Source organism: Rhinatrema bivittatum, chromosome 8 (genome assembly GCF_901001135.1).
Source record: "Rhinatrema bivittatum chromosome 8, aRhiBiv1.1, whole genome shotgun sequence".
Classification (NCBI taxonomy): Eukaryota; Metazoa; Chordata; class Amphibia; order Gymnophiona; family Rhinatrematidae; genus Rhinatrema; species Rhinatrema bivittatum.
In genome coordinates this window covers 60,231,498-60,247,522 of record NC_042622.1, presented here as the reverse complement: position 1 = coordinate 60,247,522, position 16,025 = coordinate 60,231,498, and the positions used below count along the sequence as shown (strand labels likewise).

General features: G+C 40.2%; 1 protein-coding gene across 2 annotated transcripts in view; it reads left to right on the top strand.

Moving 5' to 3' along the window:
* ZHX3 (zinc fingers and homeoboxes 3) overlaps positions 1-14,406 on the top strand; it is a 58,628-nt gene extending 44,222 nt beyond the window's left edge. For both annotated transcript variants that reach the window (XM_029612322.1, XM_029612321.1), the window contains exon 3: positions 14,029-14,406. In XM_029612322.1, coding sequence (XP_029468182.1) covers positions 14,029-14,039 — 11 coding nt within the window. In that variant the 3' untranslated portion in view covers positions 14,040-14,406. The remainder of the gene's footprint in view (positions 1-14,028) is intronic.
* Positions 14,407-16,025: the final 1,619 nt, after the last annotated feature.

Sequence of the window (16,025 nt, the reverse complement as noted above, 5' to 3'; positions counted from 1 at the left end):
GCGAGGACTGCGACATCCTTCCACGGACCGTCAAAATCCCCATGATCCTGGAATTTCTGTAGGACAGTGTGAGCACAAAGGGTTGTCTCTCAACTCCTATCAAGGTACAACTGGCCACCCTGGCCAGCTTCAGACCCAGGGTGGATGGCAGCAGCCTAGCGGCCCACCCAGATGTCTCCTGCTTCTTAAAAGGGGTCAAGCACATGCGACCACCTCTAAAGTGACTGATACCTCTATGGAATCTCAATCTAGTGCTAGACTTCCTAGCGGGAGCCTCATTCAGACCAACTCGCGGTCTGTCCCTACGGCTCCTGACCTTGAAGACGCCGTTCCTTGTGGCAATCTGCTCAGCCCGTCGAATCTCTGAACTTCAAGCACTATCATGCCGGGAGCTGTTCCTCAGCTTCACGCAGGGATCCATACAGCTGCGCACTTTACCCTCCTTCCTGCCAAAGGTGGTTTCTCACTTCCATCTAAACCAAACAATCTTGCTGCCATCTCCAGACGAGCATAAGGACTCTGAAGACTCACGCCTTCTTTGCCCACCTGAACATCGGCAGACTTCTAGTCCGATACCTGGAAAGAACGGAACCTGTACAAAAGACGGACCATCTGTTTGTTCTTCACAGCGGGAAGAAGCAAGGGGAAGCGGCCTCGCAGGCAACCATTGCCCGCTGGATCAAAGAAGTAATCAAGGCGGCCTACGTAGAGGCAGGCAAGCCCCCACCTCTACAAGTCAAGGCCCATTCCACAAGGGCCCAGGCAGTGTCCTGGGCAGAAATCAAGATGCTGTCACCCGCAGAGATCTGTCGGGCGGCAACGTGGTCCTCCATCCACACTTTCTCGAGATTCTATCGCCTGGATGTTCAGACCAAGGAGGACACAGCATTCGCAAAGGTAGTACTAAATGGGTCACGGGTAAGCCAACCCTTTATTTCTAGTTCAGACACCCATATTACCAAGTGTTGGCGCTTCTCGGATGAATGCCCTAGCGGTCTCCAGCTAGCAACCTCATCATCCAATCCGAGTAATCAAGTTTCAAGTTAATCAAGTTAACCAAATTAATCAAAATTATCCAAACACACACATCCATAATTGTTTTTCAAAGAGAAAACTGAGGAACAGAGCCTTGTGCACTGGTATTTGTAGTGCTGACATTATATTGAAATCTGACTGTCTCCAACTGCTATCAGAAGCACACTATACCCATTGGTCCTGAGTCCATCTGTCTACACTAAGGAAAATGAAATTATCAGGTAAGTAATTTCTCCACTAACCCCCCTGCCCCTAGTTGGATTATTGTAGTGGCCCTAGAACCCTGCAATCTGGCCACTAGGTGTCACCCTTAAATGACCAAAATTTCCTTCCCACCTGCTCCATCACCATGGATTGTGAATGTGCTGCCTCCGCTGCATTTCTAACCAACTTGGGGAATGAAAGATCCAAGTTAGAGGATCAAACCTGGGGCCTTCCATATTTAAGTATACAGGACTGCCAGTGAGCTACCAGCTTGGCCACAGAAGAGATGTAAATCCCCTTCCACATCACACCAGGCTGTGTTCAGAGTTCTCCCAGCATTACCCCCACCCCTTTTCTCCCTTCATTGATTCTCCATCCTCTTATTTCCTGCAGGCAATCTTGTCTCCCTCCATTTTCTGATCTCCATCCTTCTCTTCCTCTCGACACTTTCCCACACTTTTCCTTCCTTTCAGTATGCTTTCCCTTCTTCCCCCTACTTACTCTCCCTCCTGGCATTCTTTCTCCCTCTGTTCTACCCATCTGGGCCCAGCTTGCCTCTCTCTCTCCTCATTCATGGTGTGTGCTCCTCTTGCCATGGATCTAAGACTGTGCTGAGAGAACTTTTGTGAATGGGCTTCCTTTTATTTTTTTGCAGATTGAACCCCCTAGAGCCCCATATCATACTACCCACTCATAACCTTACCTAATAGATGGGTCCCTCTACATCAATCCCTACTTAGTCTCCAAGTCCCTGGACTTTCCACCTATCCCCAAGCATCAGTTCTAACTACTCCAACCAATCTCTGAATCCTCATATTTCCCCCCAATCAAACTATTATTCTTCTTTATGCTCCCATTCCCCATGCCACCACTAAGTGCCTTAAGCAAGCCTCTTCCTATGGTTATTACAAATAAAATAAAAAAATTCCCCACAATAGTAATTGAATATTTTCACTTTCATATGGAGATTTATTTTAAAGAATGTAGCTAAGTTGGAAAATCTGAATTACTCTGAGATCAATATTCAAATGGTTAGTCCAGCTGATGTTTGGAGATAGCCAGACAAATGCGGAGGATTAAATTGTTTCCCCTGCTGCCTGGTTAAAGTTTGTCCATGCAAACTATTGCCTAGACAAAATGTACTTACATAAAAAAAAGGCAGTACTGGGAGTGTTCCTGGGGTGCAGTTTCACTTTTTTCCAGGAAGCTCTGCCTAGACCCAGTTAACTGAATAACACTGTCCAGGTGAATAGCAGTCCTAAAGTTTTCCAGATATTCAACCAGAGCAGTTTGGGGCTGAATATCCAGATAAAGTTACCCAGATAAAGTTGACTGGGTAACACTTATCCTAGCTATAGCTGCCTGAATATTGACTCTCTGAAATTTCACATATTTGCATACCCACCCAAAAACCTTTACAGGTAACTTGGACCAGGCAACATGTCCATGGGTTATTTCCTTTCCTGCTGCTCAACAAGCTTATGTGCAATTGCAGGTGACAGCAAGGTACAGTAATGTGCTCTCCACTACATGCACGCAGTCAGACTTTAACAATTTAGATGACACCCTGCTTTTCTGCTCAGGCTATCTTTGCAAGTGGCTGTTCCTTCTGCTGTGGTGCCAGTGCCTCTTCTTTTTATTCTGCACCCTTGTTCAAATAGCTCATCAGTGAACCAAATGCCTTTGTACAAAGAGGAGAGGTACAGGCTCCAGTAAAGAAGAGCATACAAGTCTACCTCTTTAAAAGTGCTTAAAAAAGTGCAAAAAGTGGAATATAAAAATCCAAAAATAAATAAATAGCTTATATGTGGATGATATTCGGTTTTGTGTGTGGATTTTCTGCGGTTGAATACTGAAATTGCAGGGGTGATCCTAATTGCCTGAGCAAGAGCCTGAATAACTAAATCAAGTAAGTGGAGAGAAAGGACATCCTTACATAGTACCCTTCCAAATTGGGAATACCGATGAGACCATTTCATTAGTAAATATTCTAGCCTTGAGGCAAACATACAACGAACTGGTCCAAGAAACAGTTGTGTGGGAGTCTCCATTTCTTAAGGATGGTAAAAAAGAATTCCTACCCAATTTGGTCAAAGCCCTTGTCTGCATCAGTGGAGATCATGGCTCCTGCTAACTTTTGCAAAATATTAAATAATCTCTTGATGGTGGAAGACTTATCCTTAATAAATCCAGTCTGATCTGGTGGGCTAATAGCTGGACTGTCTACTCCAATCCTAAATTGTAAAATGTTTCTAATATTTTGTTTAGATGGTCCTATAAAAAGTACAATTGAGTGAAATTTTTTTTAAAATTAATACTATCCGTGCTTTTGTAAGTTCTCCATTGAGACCTCAGACTTTCACATATGATTAAATAATTCTTTCAAGAATGGGACTCTGTTTTCCAAAAGGACCCTATAAAAATCTAAGTGAAATCCTTCAAGTCTAGGACTCCTCTCCAATCTCAGAGCCTTAACTGTTCTGGCCACCTCACTGTCACAAATGAGAAAATTCAAGCAGGTTCTCGGATCATCTAATCATTCTGGCAACTTGAGCAAGTTAAGAACATTCCGGATTCTCTTTTCTAGGAAGAGCAGGAGTGGAATAAAAAAATGAAAAATATTCCCTAAAGACCTGATGTATGTCGTGGCAAAAAAAAGGAGTATTCCCATTCATACCCTGAATCCTTTCTATTGTATTTTGTTGTTGTTTCTGGACTACCTGCACAGGAAGTGATCCTGCCTTATCCTTATGCTCATAATATTTTTGCTTGGTGTAGCTGAGGGAACATTCAGTTTTGGAATTCTGTAAAGTTTTTAACTTACCACAGGCATGAAGTCTAATAACTTGCCTGCTTGTCCACCTGCTGTGAACATAGTGAACATCACATGCCACCTAGATAAGATTTTAGAGCGTACTGGGAGGAATTGGTTGTCATAGTATATGTGGGTACCAATAATATGAGGAAGTTCTAGAGGCTAAATTTAAGTTCTTGAGTAAGAAATTGAAATCCAGAACCTCCAGGGTTGCATTCTTGGAAATGCTGCCTGTTCAGTGCAGAGGACTCCAGATGCAGGGCAAGCTTGAGTCTGAATATGCAGATGAGATAATGGTGCCGGGAAGAGGGTTTTAGGTTTGTTAGGAACTGAGGAACATTATAGGGGGAAGGAGGAGCCTGTTCCAATGAGCTATTTCTGTAGAAAGTAGTATAGAAATACTGTAAATAAATGAGGCTCCACCTTAACAGAGTAGAACCAGGCTGCTCTCACTAACCTTTAAAAAGGAGTTGAAGCAGTTTTAAACTAGATAGAGGAAAGCCAGCAGTCACTCAGAAGTGCATGGTTCAGAATGATATATGTTTGAAGGATACTAACAAAATAGAGGTTAGGGGATCTAATTAGGTTGCAATAAATGCTAAAGCAGCCTAGGTGCCTTTAAGTAAAGAGCAGAAAGAATCCATAAGAACATAAGATATGCCATACTGGGTCAGAGCAAGGGTCCATCAAGCCCAGTATCCTGTTTTCAACAGTGGCAAATCCAAGTCACAAGTACCCAAGCTTTAAATAAATCTCAAGCTACGATTGCTTATTAATTATTAGCACTTTATGAATTTTTGCTCCAAGACCTTATCCAAACCTTTTTTAAACCCAGTTTCACTAACTGCTGTAACCACATAACATGTGACACTCAATGCAAAATTAGCCTTGTCACCTGATAAGCAGGTTGTTAATCCAAACAAAAAACATGTTTTGAATTGTCTGTATACAAATGTTAAGTCTAAAAAATATAAGATGGAAGTTAGAATGTATAGCACTGAATGAAGAGAGAGAGATAATTAGCATCTCAGAGGCTTGGTGAAAGAGGATAACGAATGGGACACTGTGATACCAGGGTACAAATTTATCTCTCAATGATAGGATAGATCAAATTGATGGAGGGGTGGCACTACATGTTAGAGGGCAAAGAGTTAAACAGGATAAAAGTTCTACAGGCAACAAAATGCATTATAGAATTTTTACAGATAGAAACTCCATGTGAGAAGGGGAAAAATAGCAGTGGGGGTGTACTACTGTCCACCTGACCAGAATTAAGATGATGAAATGCAAACAAATTAGAAAAGCAAACAAAATTAGCAATACAGTAATGGGTGATTTCACTTACCCCAGTGTTGACTGGGTAACTGTCACATGCTAAGGAGGTAAAGTTTCTAGATTGCTTCATAGAACAGCTGGTACAAGAATTGAAAAGAGGAGGAACTATTTTAGAGCTAATCATTAGTAGAAGGCATGATTTGGTGCAAGAGGTAACTGTATTAGGGCCACTTGGAAATAGTGATAACATGTTCACATTTGACTTGATAACTGGAGGGAGGACTAAGGAAATCTACTGCGAAAGCATTTAACAAGGAAGACTATGATAAAATGAATAAAGTGGTTGGGGGAAAAAACTGAAAGGAGCAACTGCAAAGGTCAATGGGTAAATTTTAAAAGAAGTGCATCGGTTCTGGGCGCGCGCAGATGGATGCACCAATTTTATAACATGCGTGTGCTGATGCGCACATGTTATAAGATCTGATATCCACATGCACATGGGCACCTGAGTGGCATGCAAGGGGGAGATTTTCTTTAAAAGTGCACGATAATGCAATCGGGCTATCCCAGTTCCCTAACCTCCTAACTACCCTGCTATCCTTTTTCTCTCTCCGCCCTGACCCCTAATCCCTATCTAAATATTCTAATTGCTTTTGTTTTTATAACTTCCTCAATGAATTGAAGTAAGTTGCATGTGCTGGCTGGCTGCCAGCATGCGCTTTACCAGGACAGCACAAAATGGTGCTGTCCCAGCCGGCCCCCAACCCCGCCCCTTTTTTAAACACTGGCACTTCCGCACATACTAGCAGAAAAGTGTATGGCTGGGCCGTTTAGAAAATGTGCTCGGTGCACGCCCGGCCACACATGTATCTGATGGGATTTGCGCGCACCAGGGATTTAAAATCCCCTTTTAAGAGTTAACATCATGCATAGACGCTGTTTAAAAATACCGTTTTGGAACCCCAGACCAGATGTAGTACATGCATTAAAGGTTGAAAAAAGGCCAGATAACTGCCTGCATGGTTAAAAAGTGGGGTGAGAGGCTATTCTAGCCAAAAAAAATCTTTCAAAAAATGAAAAAGGGAAATCTGACTGAAGAAAACAGGAAACAGCATAAGCACTGGCAAGTTAGTCAAAGCATTGATAAGGAAGACCAAGTCAGAATTTGAAAAGCTTGCTGTGAAGCAAAAACTAATCTTTTTCAGGGACGTTTGAAGCCAAAAGCCTGCCAGGGAGTTAGTTGGATCATTAGATGATTGAGGGGTAAAAGGGGCACTAAGGGAGGACAAGGCCTTAGCCGAGAGAATAAATGAATTCTTTGCTTTGGTCTTTACTGAGGAAGATATAAGGCAGATCCCCAAGCCAGAAACGTTGTTTAAAGGTGATGTTTCAGAGGAACTGAAACAAATCTCAGTGAACCTAGAAGATATAGTAGGGCAAACTGACAAACTAAAGAGTGGCAAATCATCTGGATCAGATGTATATATCCCAGATTGCTGAAAGAAGTTAAAAATGAAATTTCAGACCTAATATTAGTAATCTGTAAACTATCATTAAAATCAGCTATGGTACCTGAAGATTGGAGGGTGGCCAATGTAATGCATTTTTAAAGAAGGGTTCCAGGCTGAACCAGGAAACTACAGCCTGGTGAGCCTGTTATCAGTACCAGGAGAAATGGTTGAAACTATTATAAAGAACAAAATTATTGCACATATACATAATGATAGTTTAATGGGACAAAGCAAACATGGATTTAGCCAAGGGAAGTCTTGCTTCACCAATCTGCTACATTTTTTTTGAAGGTGTGAATAAATATGTAGATAAGTGAGCCCATTGATATAGTATATCTAGATTTTCAGAAAGTATTTGAAAAAGTACCTCATCGAAACTATTGAGGAAATTAAAAAGTCATGGGATAGGAGGCAATGTTCTATTGTGGATTGAGAACAGGTTAAAAGGAAATAGAGGGAAGGGCTAAATGGTCAATTTTCTGAATGGAAAAAGGTGATTAGTGGAGTACCCCACAACTCGTACAAGGCCATTGCTTTTTAACATTTTATAAATAACCTAGATATGGGAATGAGTAAGGTGATTAAATTTGTTGTTGATACAAAATTATTCAAAGTTGTTAAATTTAGATTTATATTCCACTTTTTGCACAATCACAAGAGGATTGTGAGAAATTGCAAGCGGAACCTTGCAAGACTGTGAGACTGGGCATCCCAATGGCAAATGACATTTAACAAGTGCAAAGTGATGCATATAGGGAAGAGCAACCCAAATTATATCTTTGCATTCGAGGTTTCACATTGGGAGTCACCACCTAGGAAAAAGATCTAGGTGTCATTGTAGATAATATGTTGAAACTCTTTGCTCAATGTGTGGCAGCAGCCAAGAAAGCAAATAGAATGCTAGGAATTATTAGGAAAGAAATGGAGAATAAACAGATATCATAATGCCTTTATATCATTCCATAGTGCGACCACACCTTGAGTATTGTGTGCAGTTCTAGTCACTTCATCTTAAAAAAAGATATAGCAGAATTAGAAAAGATACGGAGAAGGGTGACCAAAATGATAAAGGGACTGGAACGATCCTCCTATGAGGAAAGGCTAAGGAGGTTAGGGCTTTTCAGTTTGGAGAACAGATGGCTAAGGGGAGATGTATAAAATGAGTGGAGTGGAACAGGTAATTGCGAATCAGTTGTTTACTCTTTCAAAAGTACAAAGACTATTTATTTAAAAGTTTTATATACAGCACAGTGGGGTAGGGATCTATCCGTCTAGGCGGTTTACAAATTAAAACATACATAAATTGAAATCATACACAAAGTTGCATACAGCAATTAAAACATAATACAAAAAATATTTAATATACATTAACAGAAATATAGTACATTGTGTAAAGATCTTAGTGTAGGTTATATGCGCGTGTAATGAGATGAGTTTTTAATAGTTTTTTGAATTCTCTACGGTTAGACGTTAATCAGATATGGTCTGGAAGAGAATTCCACAATATTGGTCCAGCTACAGAAAATGCACGTTTTCGTGTTAGAGATAAACTGATAGATCTTATTGAGGGAATTTCCAGAATACATTTATCAAGAGAGCGGAGTTATCTGGATGGCCTGTAAATTCTTAATAGTGAGCATAACAAGATGGAGTTAGTATTGTATAATAGGTTATGTATTGTGGACAATATTTTATAAGTTATGCAAAATGATATTGGGAGCCACAGTGACATTACTAGGTACACAGTGACGTTACTAGGTAATTTAAGACAAATAGAGAATATTTTTTTGTTACTGAAAGCATGATTAAAATCTGGAATTTGTTACCAGAGAATATGGTAAAAACTGTTTAGTGTATCTGAGTTTAAAAATGGTTAGACAAGTTCCTGGAAGAAAAGTCCATAAATTGTTTATGCCTGGGTTAAGCAGCATGGAGTTTATCGATCTCTTTGGATCCTGCCAGGTACTGGTGACCTGGATTGGCCACAATTGGAAATAGGATATAGGGCTTAATGGACCTTTGATCTAACCCAGTATGACAAATCTTATGTATTTGAGTAGTTCTGCTTATATTTAAGCTATATTTTCTTGAATCTATTCTCCAGTTCTAATAGTTTCACCAATCTTTCTTTATCAATATGGCTGTAATAAATTATTTTACTTTTTTTTTTTAATAGAATTTCCCATAACTTTTTTTGGTGTCCATACAAGTTGAGAGCGTTAACCATTCCTCATCTGATGCTGTGTTTTCATAGTGCAAAAACAAATATCTATATAGCTCTACCACCATAAAACAGAAACATAACAAATAAGAAAAAAGTGGAACAAAGTTTGTATATACTATTAAACAAATGTAATATAAAAAGATAAAAGTTTCTTTTATAAAATCACAAACTGCTCTAGGCATAAAGGAATCTCTTCTTAGATGGTTAAAAATGTGACCTTTAGCTAGTCATCAACTCGAGAGAGTACATGGCTGTATCTTCTACAATATTTCTCCCCTTCCCTGCATTTTTTGTTAAATCTCAACAATTTAGCAAACTGGTCAGCCCTTCAAGCAGGAAGGGACCTTTTTAGACATTTCTTTAGATGTAATTATTATTATCTTTATTATTACTATGATTATTATCATTATTATGTTTACTGCCTTTGCACATGCTCCTAGTTGCCCGTTGCAATTGTTCTCGCTTCTTTCTCAACTTTCCTTGGTTTAATGTACCCCCCCCACTCCCTGTTTATTGTAATTTTCCATGCTGTTGTTTTACTGTAAACAGATATGATGTCCCTATGACTATCAGTATAGAAGACTCTTTAAATAAATATAACTAGGCCACCTGCGCGTTGGTGATTAGCTTTATTTAAAAGAAATTTGACCTGAGACCGAAGGATTTCCTCATTTACACATCTGATCCCTTTTGGCTTATCACTTGACCTCCTACCTTAGAGGTATTATAATGTCTCATATCTCTTCTAACCTGACTTTTCACAAGGGTATACATGTTTAGATCTTTAAGTCTGTACCCATATGCTTTGTAAAGAAGACCACTGTTCATTTTAGTAGCTAGGCTCTGGACAGTCTCTATCCAGTTTATATTGTTTTGAAGGTGCAGTCTCCAGAATTGTACAAAGTTTGCCAAATGAAGTCTCACCAGGGACTAACACAGGGGCAATATGCCTTCTTTTTCTGCTGACCATTCCTTTCCCTATGCACCCAAGCATATATCTGGCTTTTGCCATCACCTTATTTACCTGTTCAGCCAACTTGAGATTATTGGATACGATCACCCCCAGTTCCTGCTCTTGGTTTGTGCATAGAATTTAATTCCCAAGAATGTTCTGCTCCTTTGGCTTTTTGAAGCCTAAATGCACAACTGCATTTTTTTTAGCATTAAACCTTAGCCTGTAGACCCTAGACTAGTCCTCAAATTTTGCTAGATCCTTCTTCATTTTTTCCACCCGTTCCTGGGTGTCTATTCTGTTGCAGATTTTAGTATCATCCACAAAAAGACAAATCTTTCCTGATAATCCTTCCCCAATATCACTTATGAAAAATATTGTAACAACCAGTCCAGGGACATGTGATTGATGGACATGAGGTCTGTCATTAACTTGGGAAAAATTCATGATGCATGCAAAAGTGTCAGGAAGCTCTTTCTATGAACTGTCCAGAAAGGCTTTATATGTACCTGGTCAGGAAGGTTGTCCTGCTTTTGTGCTAGCTTTAGAGCCTGGTTATAAGACCTCAGGGTTCTTAAAAATCTGACAATTGGGTTCTTTCAAAGCAGTCTTCAACTGCTTCAGTGCCTCACTGTGAGCATGTATCTCAATCTAAAGGCATTTTTTTTAAAGGGCTCAAATAACTTGATACACAATTGAGATATGAGCATTGAAGTACCAGTTGAGGCCTAGCCATCATGGGCTCATGGCTTAAAGGATTCAGATTAAGATAAACTTCTCTCTGAAATGGCTGTGCTTGGAGGATTCCTCTATTCCTCATTTGGGTTTAAGCAGCTTCAGATTCTTAGAGGCAATAAGACAGGCTTTGAGGAAGTTCCTTATCCAGATGCCTACTTTTCTTTGATCCAGCACAGAAGTTCATGTCCTGTGCAGTTCGTGGTTCTTGGCCTACTTGTGCTGTATGTGCCCAAGCTGTAACCTGCATGGCAGTCTTGCTGCAGGCTCTAAGCTAGTTTCCATCTTGGATATGGACATAGTCATACTGATCATTTCCAGTGTTTTTATTCTGTATCTCTGTCCTTTTTCTCATTATGTTGGTGTTTGGTTACCAGACAATTCTTAGCTAATTAATCTAGTTAGCATGACTGTTAGATATCTGGAAGAACCTTCACTTTCTGATCACCAAGGAGAGCATTCACCACTCACTGTAACTCTTTTGGAGGTATCCATTGCTGCCTTTTTTTTTTTTTTTTTTAATTGCTATAAAAAAGGAGTGGAATATGTTGGATTATATCAGATCATATAAATAGTATGTGAACTTTAAAAGTTCTAGGCCAAGTATGGGGAGAAGCCTTCCAACTAAGCTTGTAGGCTTGTGACAGCCCATATGACTCTTCATTGTGAAGCTATTTGAACGTCACTGTTGGAGAAGAGCAATTATAATTAAGTAATTACCCTATTAGAAGCTAGAGAGAGGCTGTAGTTTTCACTTCTAAAATCATGCCTGAGATATTATAAATCTAGTAGCAAGAGAAATTAAATGAACTGTGCAATCAGGAGAAAGAACAAGATCATAAACAGATATTAGTTTATGCCACATTTGATTTGAATGTGGAAGAGAAGTGTTTGACTTTCCTAGGCATTTACTTGTTGCAGAGGCAGCTCTGTAAACTCTAAGGAAAGAATCCCACACATCACCAAATGATGCACACTCATAGCCAATAGACCAGGAGTGGGTAAATATTTTCTATAATGAATCAAGTTTGGAGCTCTTGCCTGCATCAAGGGGTCCCTCTAATAATGCAGTATATCCTCCAGTAGAGCTGTTTATGTGTAAAACAAATGAAGAAAATTCAACCAAAAATAAAAGAAAAAGCAAAAATAGAGAGGGAACAAAAATCTACAAAATTAACCATAGACAAAACATTAAATACCAAATAGCCCAAAAAAGAGGATCCCCCACACATACTCAAAAGAACCTCCAAAACTTCCTTGGCCTGGTTTCTTCCTGCACGTTACTGTAGTGCTCACCTGGCATCTATGGCTTCCCTCTCAGTGGCTGATCCTGAGGAAGAAGACTCCAGGGATGCCTTTGGGATCCGGGATTCAGGACTGGGCCTGAGCAAGAAGACATCAGTGAGCCTGCCAGTGCTCCTTTTCTGCTAGGCTGCTGATGGTTGAATGTTGAGGAGGAGGATGACCCAGCCAGAAAGGAGAAGTTATCCCCACATGAACCGCTTTCCTTTTGGTTCCGCAATCAATATTTTTTTTTCTTTTAAGATCTGATCATGGGGCCAGCAGGAAGGAGTTTGTGAGAACAGCCTTTTCCTTTCTGACTGAATCTGAAAGTGGCGGAGAGACTTGAGATGCTATAGACTAAACACTGGTTAGGTAACTTTCAAACAGCTGCGTGCGCGTATATATACATGCTTATACCGACTTAGTGAATGGCATGGTCATTTTACAATATACATACGTATATGCACGTATGGTATAAAATTGGCAGTACGCACATACATATACACACAATTTTATATGGAGGTGCACAAATGCCGGCTCTACTGCGTAAGTGGGATTTTATTACATACGTGCGCTAATGCAATTACCAGTTTTCCCAATCTGTTCCCAGTTCACCCAGATAAAGGCTAGAACTTTCTAATCCCTCTCCCCCAATCAACCTGCTTCCCTTTTATCCTTATAGCCCCAACCCTTCAATCCTCGCTAACCTCTGTTTGTTTGTTTTTATTATACATGTCATGTCAGCTATAGCAGAAGTAAAAATATGCGGATAGGGACCCCGGTGCGTGCTTGTGTGTGCAAATAGTTATGTGCTTTTTTAATGCTAAAATCTGGGAATGCCCATGCCCTGCCCCTTTTCCAAAAAAAATTTGTACGCGTACTTGCGTGTTTTTAAAAATCCGTGCAGTGAGCGCCGGCCCAAGAGAAGCATGTATCTCCCAGCTTTTGTGCACGCCAAGCTCTTAAAATTTACCCCAAAGGATCACCATGAGCCAGAAGAAAAGTATTCTGGGACTGGTGTTGGCTCACAGGCCATAGGCTGCTCACCTCTGCAAGACACGCATCAAGAGCCATGCATGTATCTAGCTGACTAACAGGCCGATACAGTATAGTGTGCTCCGATGGAGCGCACTGTTAGCCTGCTCTTGGACGCGCGTTTTTCCCTTACCCCTTATTCAGTAAGGGGAGGAAAACGCGCGTCCAACCCGCGGCACCTAATAGCGCCCTCAACATGCAAGTGCATGTTGATAGCCCTATTAGGTATGCATGCGGGATACAGAAAGTAAAATGTGCAGCCAAGCCGCCCATTTTACTTTCAGAAATTAGCGCCGACCCAAAGGTAGGCGCTAATTTCTTCCGGCAACGGGAAAGTAAAAACTGCTTTTCTGGGCACCCTTCGACTTAATATCATGGCGATATTAAGTCGGAGGTCCCGAAGAGTAAAAAAAAGTTTATAAAAAAAAAATAAAATTTGATTTCGGCCCGCGGCTGCTGGGCCAAAAAACGGATGCTCAATTTTGCTGGCGTCCGGTTTCCGAGCCTGTGGCCGTCAGCGGGCTCGAGAACTGACGCCAGCAAAATTGAGCATCAGCTGTCAAACCCGCTGACAGCCGCCGCTCCGGGCTAAAAGGAGGCACTAAGGACGCGCTAGTGTCCCTAGCGTCTCCTTTTGCCCGATTCTACCGTACCACCTCATTTGCGTACTGTATCGCGTGCACCGGCGAGTGGCCGGTACGCGGGCGGGGAGAGCGGGCGTTCGTCTGCTCTCCCCTGTTTTTACTGAATCGGCCTGTAAATGATTTCCTGTTATGTTCATGCATAGGGTTTACAGAGCTGCCTCCGCAACAAGTAACAAATGCCTAGGAAAGTCAAACACTTTGAATTCAATTTTCCAATTGTTAGGTTTCCAATATGAACTTTACGTGATGGCTTTGCTTTCAGTAGTATTGCAGTAATAACATTTATATTTTAATGTTTTAATCATTTTATGCAGAAGCAGATTGAACATGAACTGCTTATAAAGATGAATCTCTCTACATGGAAGATTTAAACCATGGATCTCATCTGAATCTCAGCAGAAGAGTATGGTGGAAATGCGCTGCTATTTAAGTGATTGCTTTCAGAAGCGGAGGAATAAAAGCAAGAGAGAATTCAGCAGCTAAGTGCAGAGGTGTCCCCAGTCCAATCTAGAATACTGTGCAGAATTGGGAAGCATAGGAATTCGTTCTGAACGTCTTCCCTACAGCATATGAGGCCTTTTCTGCCTTCTATTGGATAATCTTTGAGATTTCTTACTCATCTACAATGGAACCAACCCTTTTGTATACATTTGTCAGTAATCTATAATAAAACTGCAGCCACTGGCTTATAAGCCTTTGTATTGCATAATGATTCTGAGCATCATCATATTGTGTACATGTAGTCTGGTGTTTGTTCACACACAAGCTTATTTATATACGTTCAAATATACAAATTTCCAGTTTTAATACATAAAATTATTACTTTTCTAGATAAACTGTTCAGAATATTTAATATACGTAATATACTATTTAGTAACACATGTACATTCAAGGCTGAATGGTAGACACTGGAGACAAGCCACCTAAAGACACTGTGCTCAGAGCTCACATTCCAGTTGTGAATTAATCCTTCAATTTTTTAATTTGCTGAATACTATTTGAAAGAGTGGTTGACCTGCAGCTGCACAGTTAGAAATAATTTATAGTGAATTTAAACCATGTTTGCAGACAATTCAGCTTTGGTGGTCAGATCTGGTAATATAAAGTTTGTGAACACATGTGTGCACACTTTTGTACATAGGATAAGAACATATGTAGCAGTCATGTTGAAAGTATTTTTTGAATCCACAGCAGTGCCGCAGAATTTCACTAGAGCACCAGAAATGAAAATAATGGAATAGATATGGAATGTTGTTCCAGAGGTAGAAATGACATAAGCAATGCTCAGCAAAAAGATGGTATCTGGTAGCCTGGGAAATGGAATTGTATCTCTTATTCCAACTGGAAGCAAGTTGCCTTTGGTTGTTATTGACAGTTTTGCATTGTTTGGTACTGAAACAATTTTCTGTGTAATGCATAATTTATATTAATCTAAACAGTTTGTATAATGTCTGATTTTATGCAATAGCCTTTGGTACCAGGAAGGATGGGATAGTTGAAGAGAAATGTGTTATTGGAGAGTGGGAAATTGATTCAGTCCCTGTTGCAGATAAAATAAAGTTTCCACTAGAGTTTAGCCTAGCTAAGCTGCTATTGTTTTAGCCATGCAAATAAACACTGGGCACCTATAGATTTTATATAGCAATGATATCAGCTGAAATTATTTTCATTTGAAGAGTGTTTGCAAGAAGATACATACTGATTTAGCCATACTGTAACAATGTGGTTTCAAAAATGCCAAGTTGCAGTGTTTAAGTGGTTCATAGCTTATCTTGATGTAGTTGTTGCATTTCCATTAACAACCCTTCTGGGCTGATACAGGAATTGTTACAGTAATGTTTCATGCTACCAGTGTTTGTTTGTTTTTTTTTTTTGGCCATGAAGATTATGGCTGTATTACATTTTTAGATAGGGGGCCACAGACTGCAGCTCTCTTTTAAAACCTAGTATGAGTGCACCCTGAATTCCACCTGTTGATTTTACTGTTATGCAATAGTTGGGACTCCCTGTCTCTCAAGGCCTGTTATTACTGCCCCTGCAGCACTCTCAGGCCCAGCTGACTCAGAGCAAGAATTATATATGGCACTCAAACTCTGGTCGCTACAAAAAGCCCCTTTATTTATCCCTTTTTCTAGATTCAGTAGCGTGCTGAGTAGTATGCTTTTTAGATCATTGCATTTGCTTATTCAGTAGAGCCCCTTTGCTTTAGAACTCTTAACATTCATCAAATGTAATTATGTAGGTATAAAGGAACTTGCCACCAGTGCTATTGTCTAAATAGTTCTGTATCATTTTAAATAGGTCCAAAATA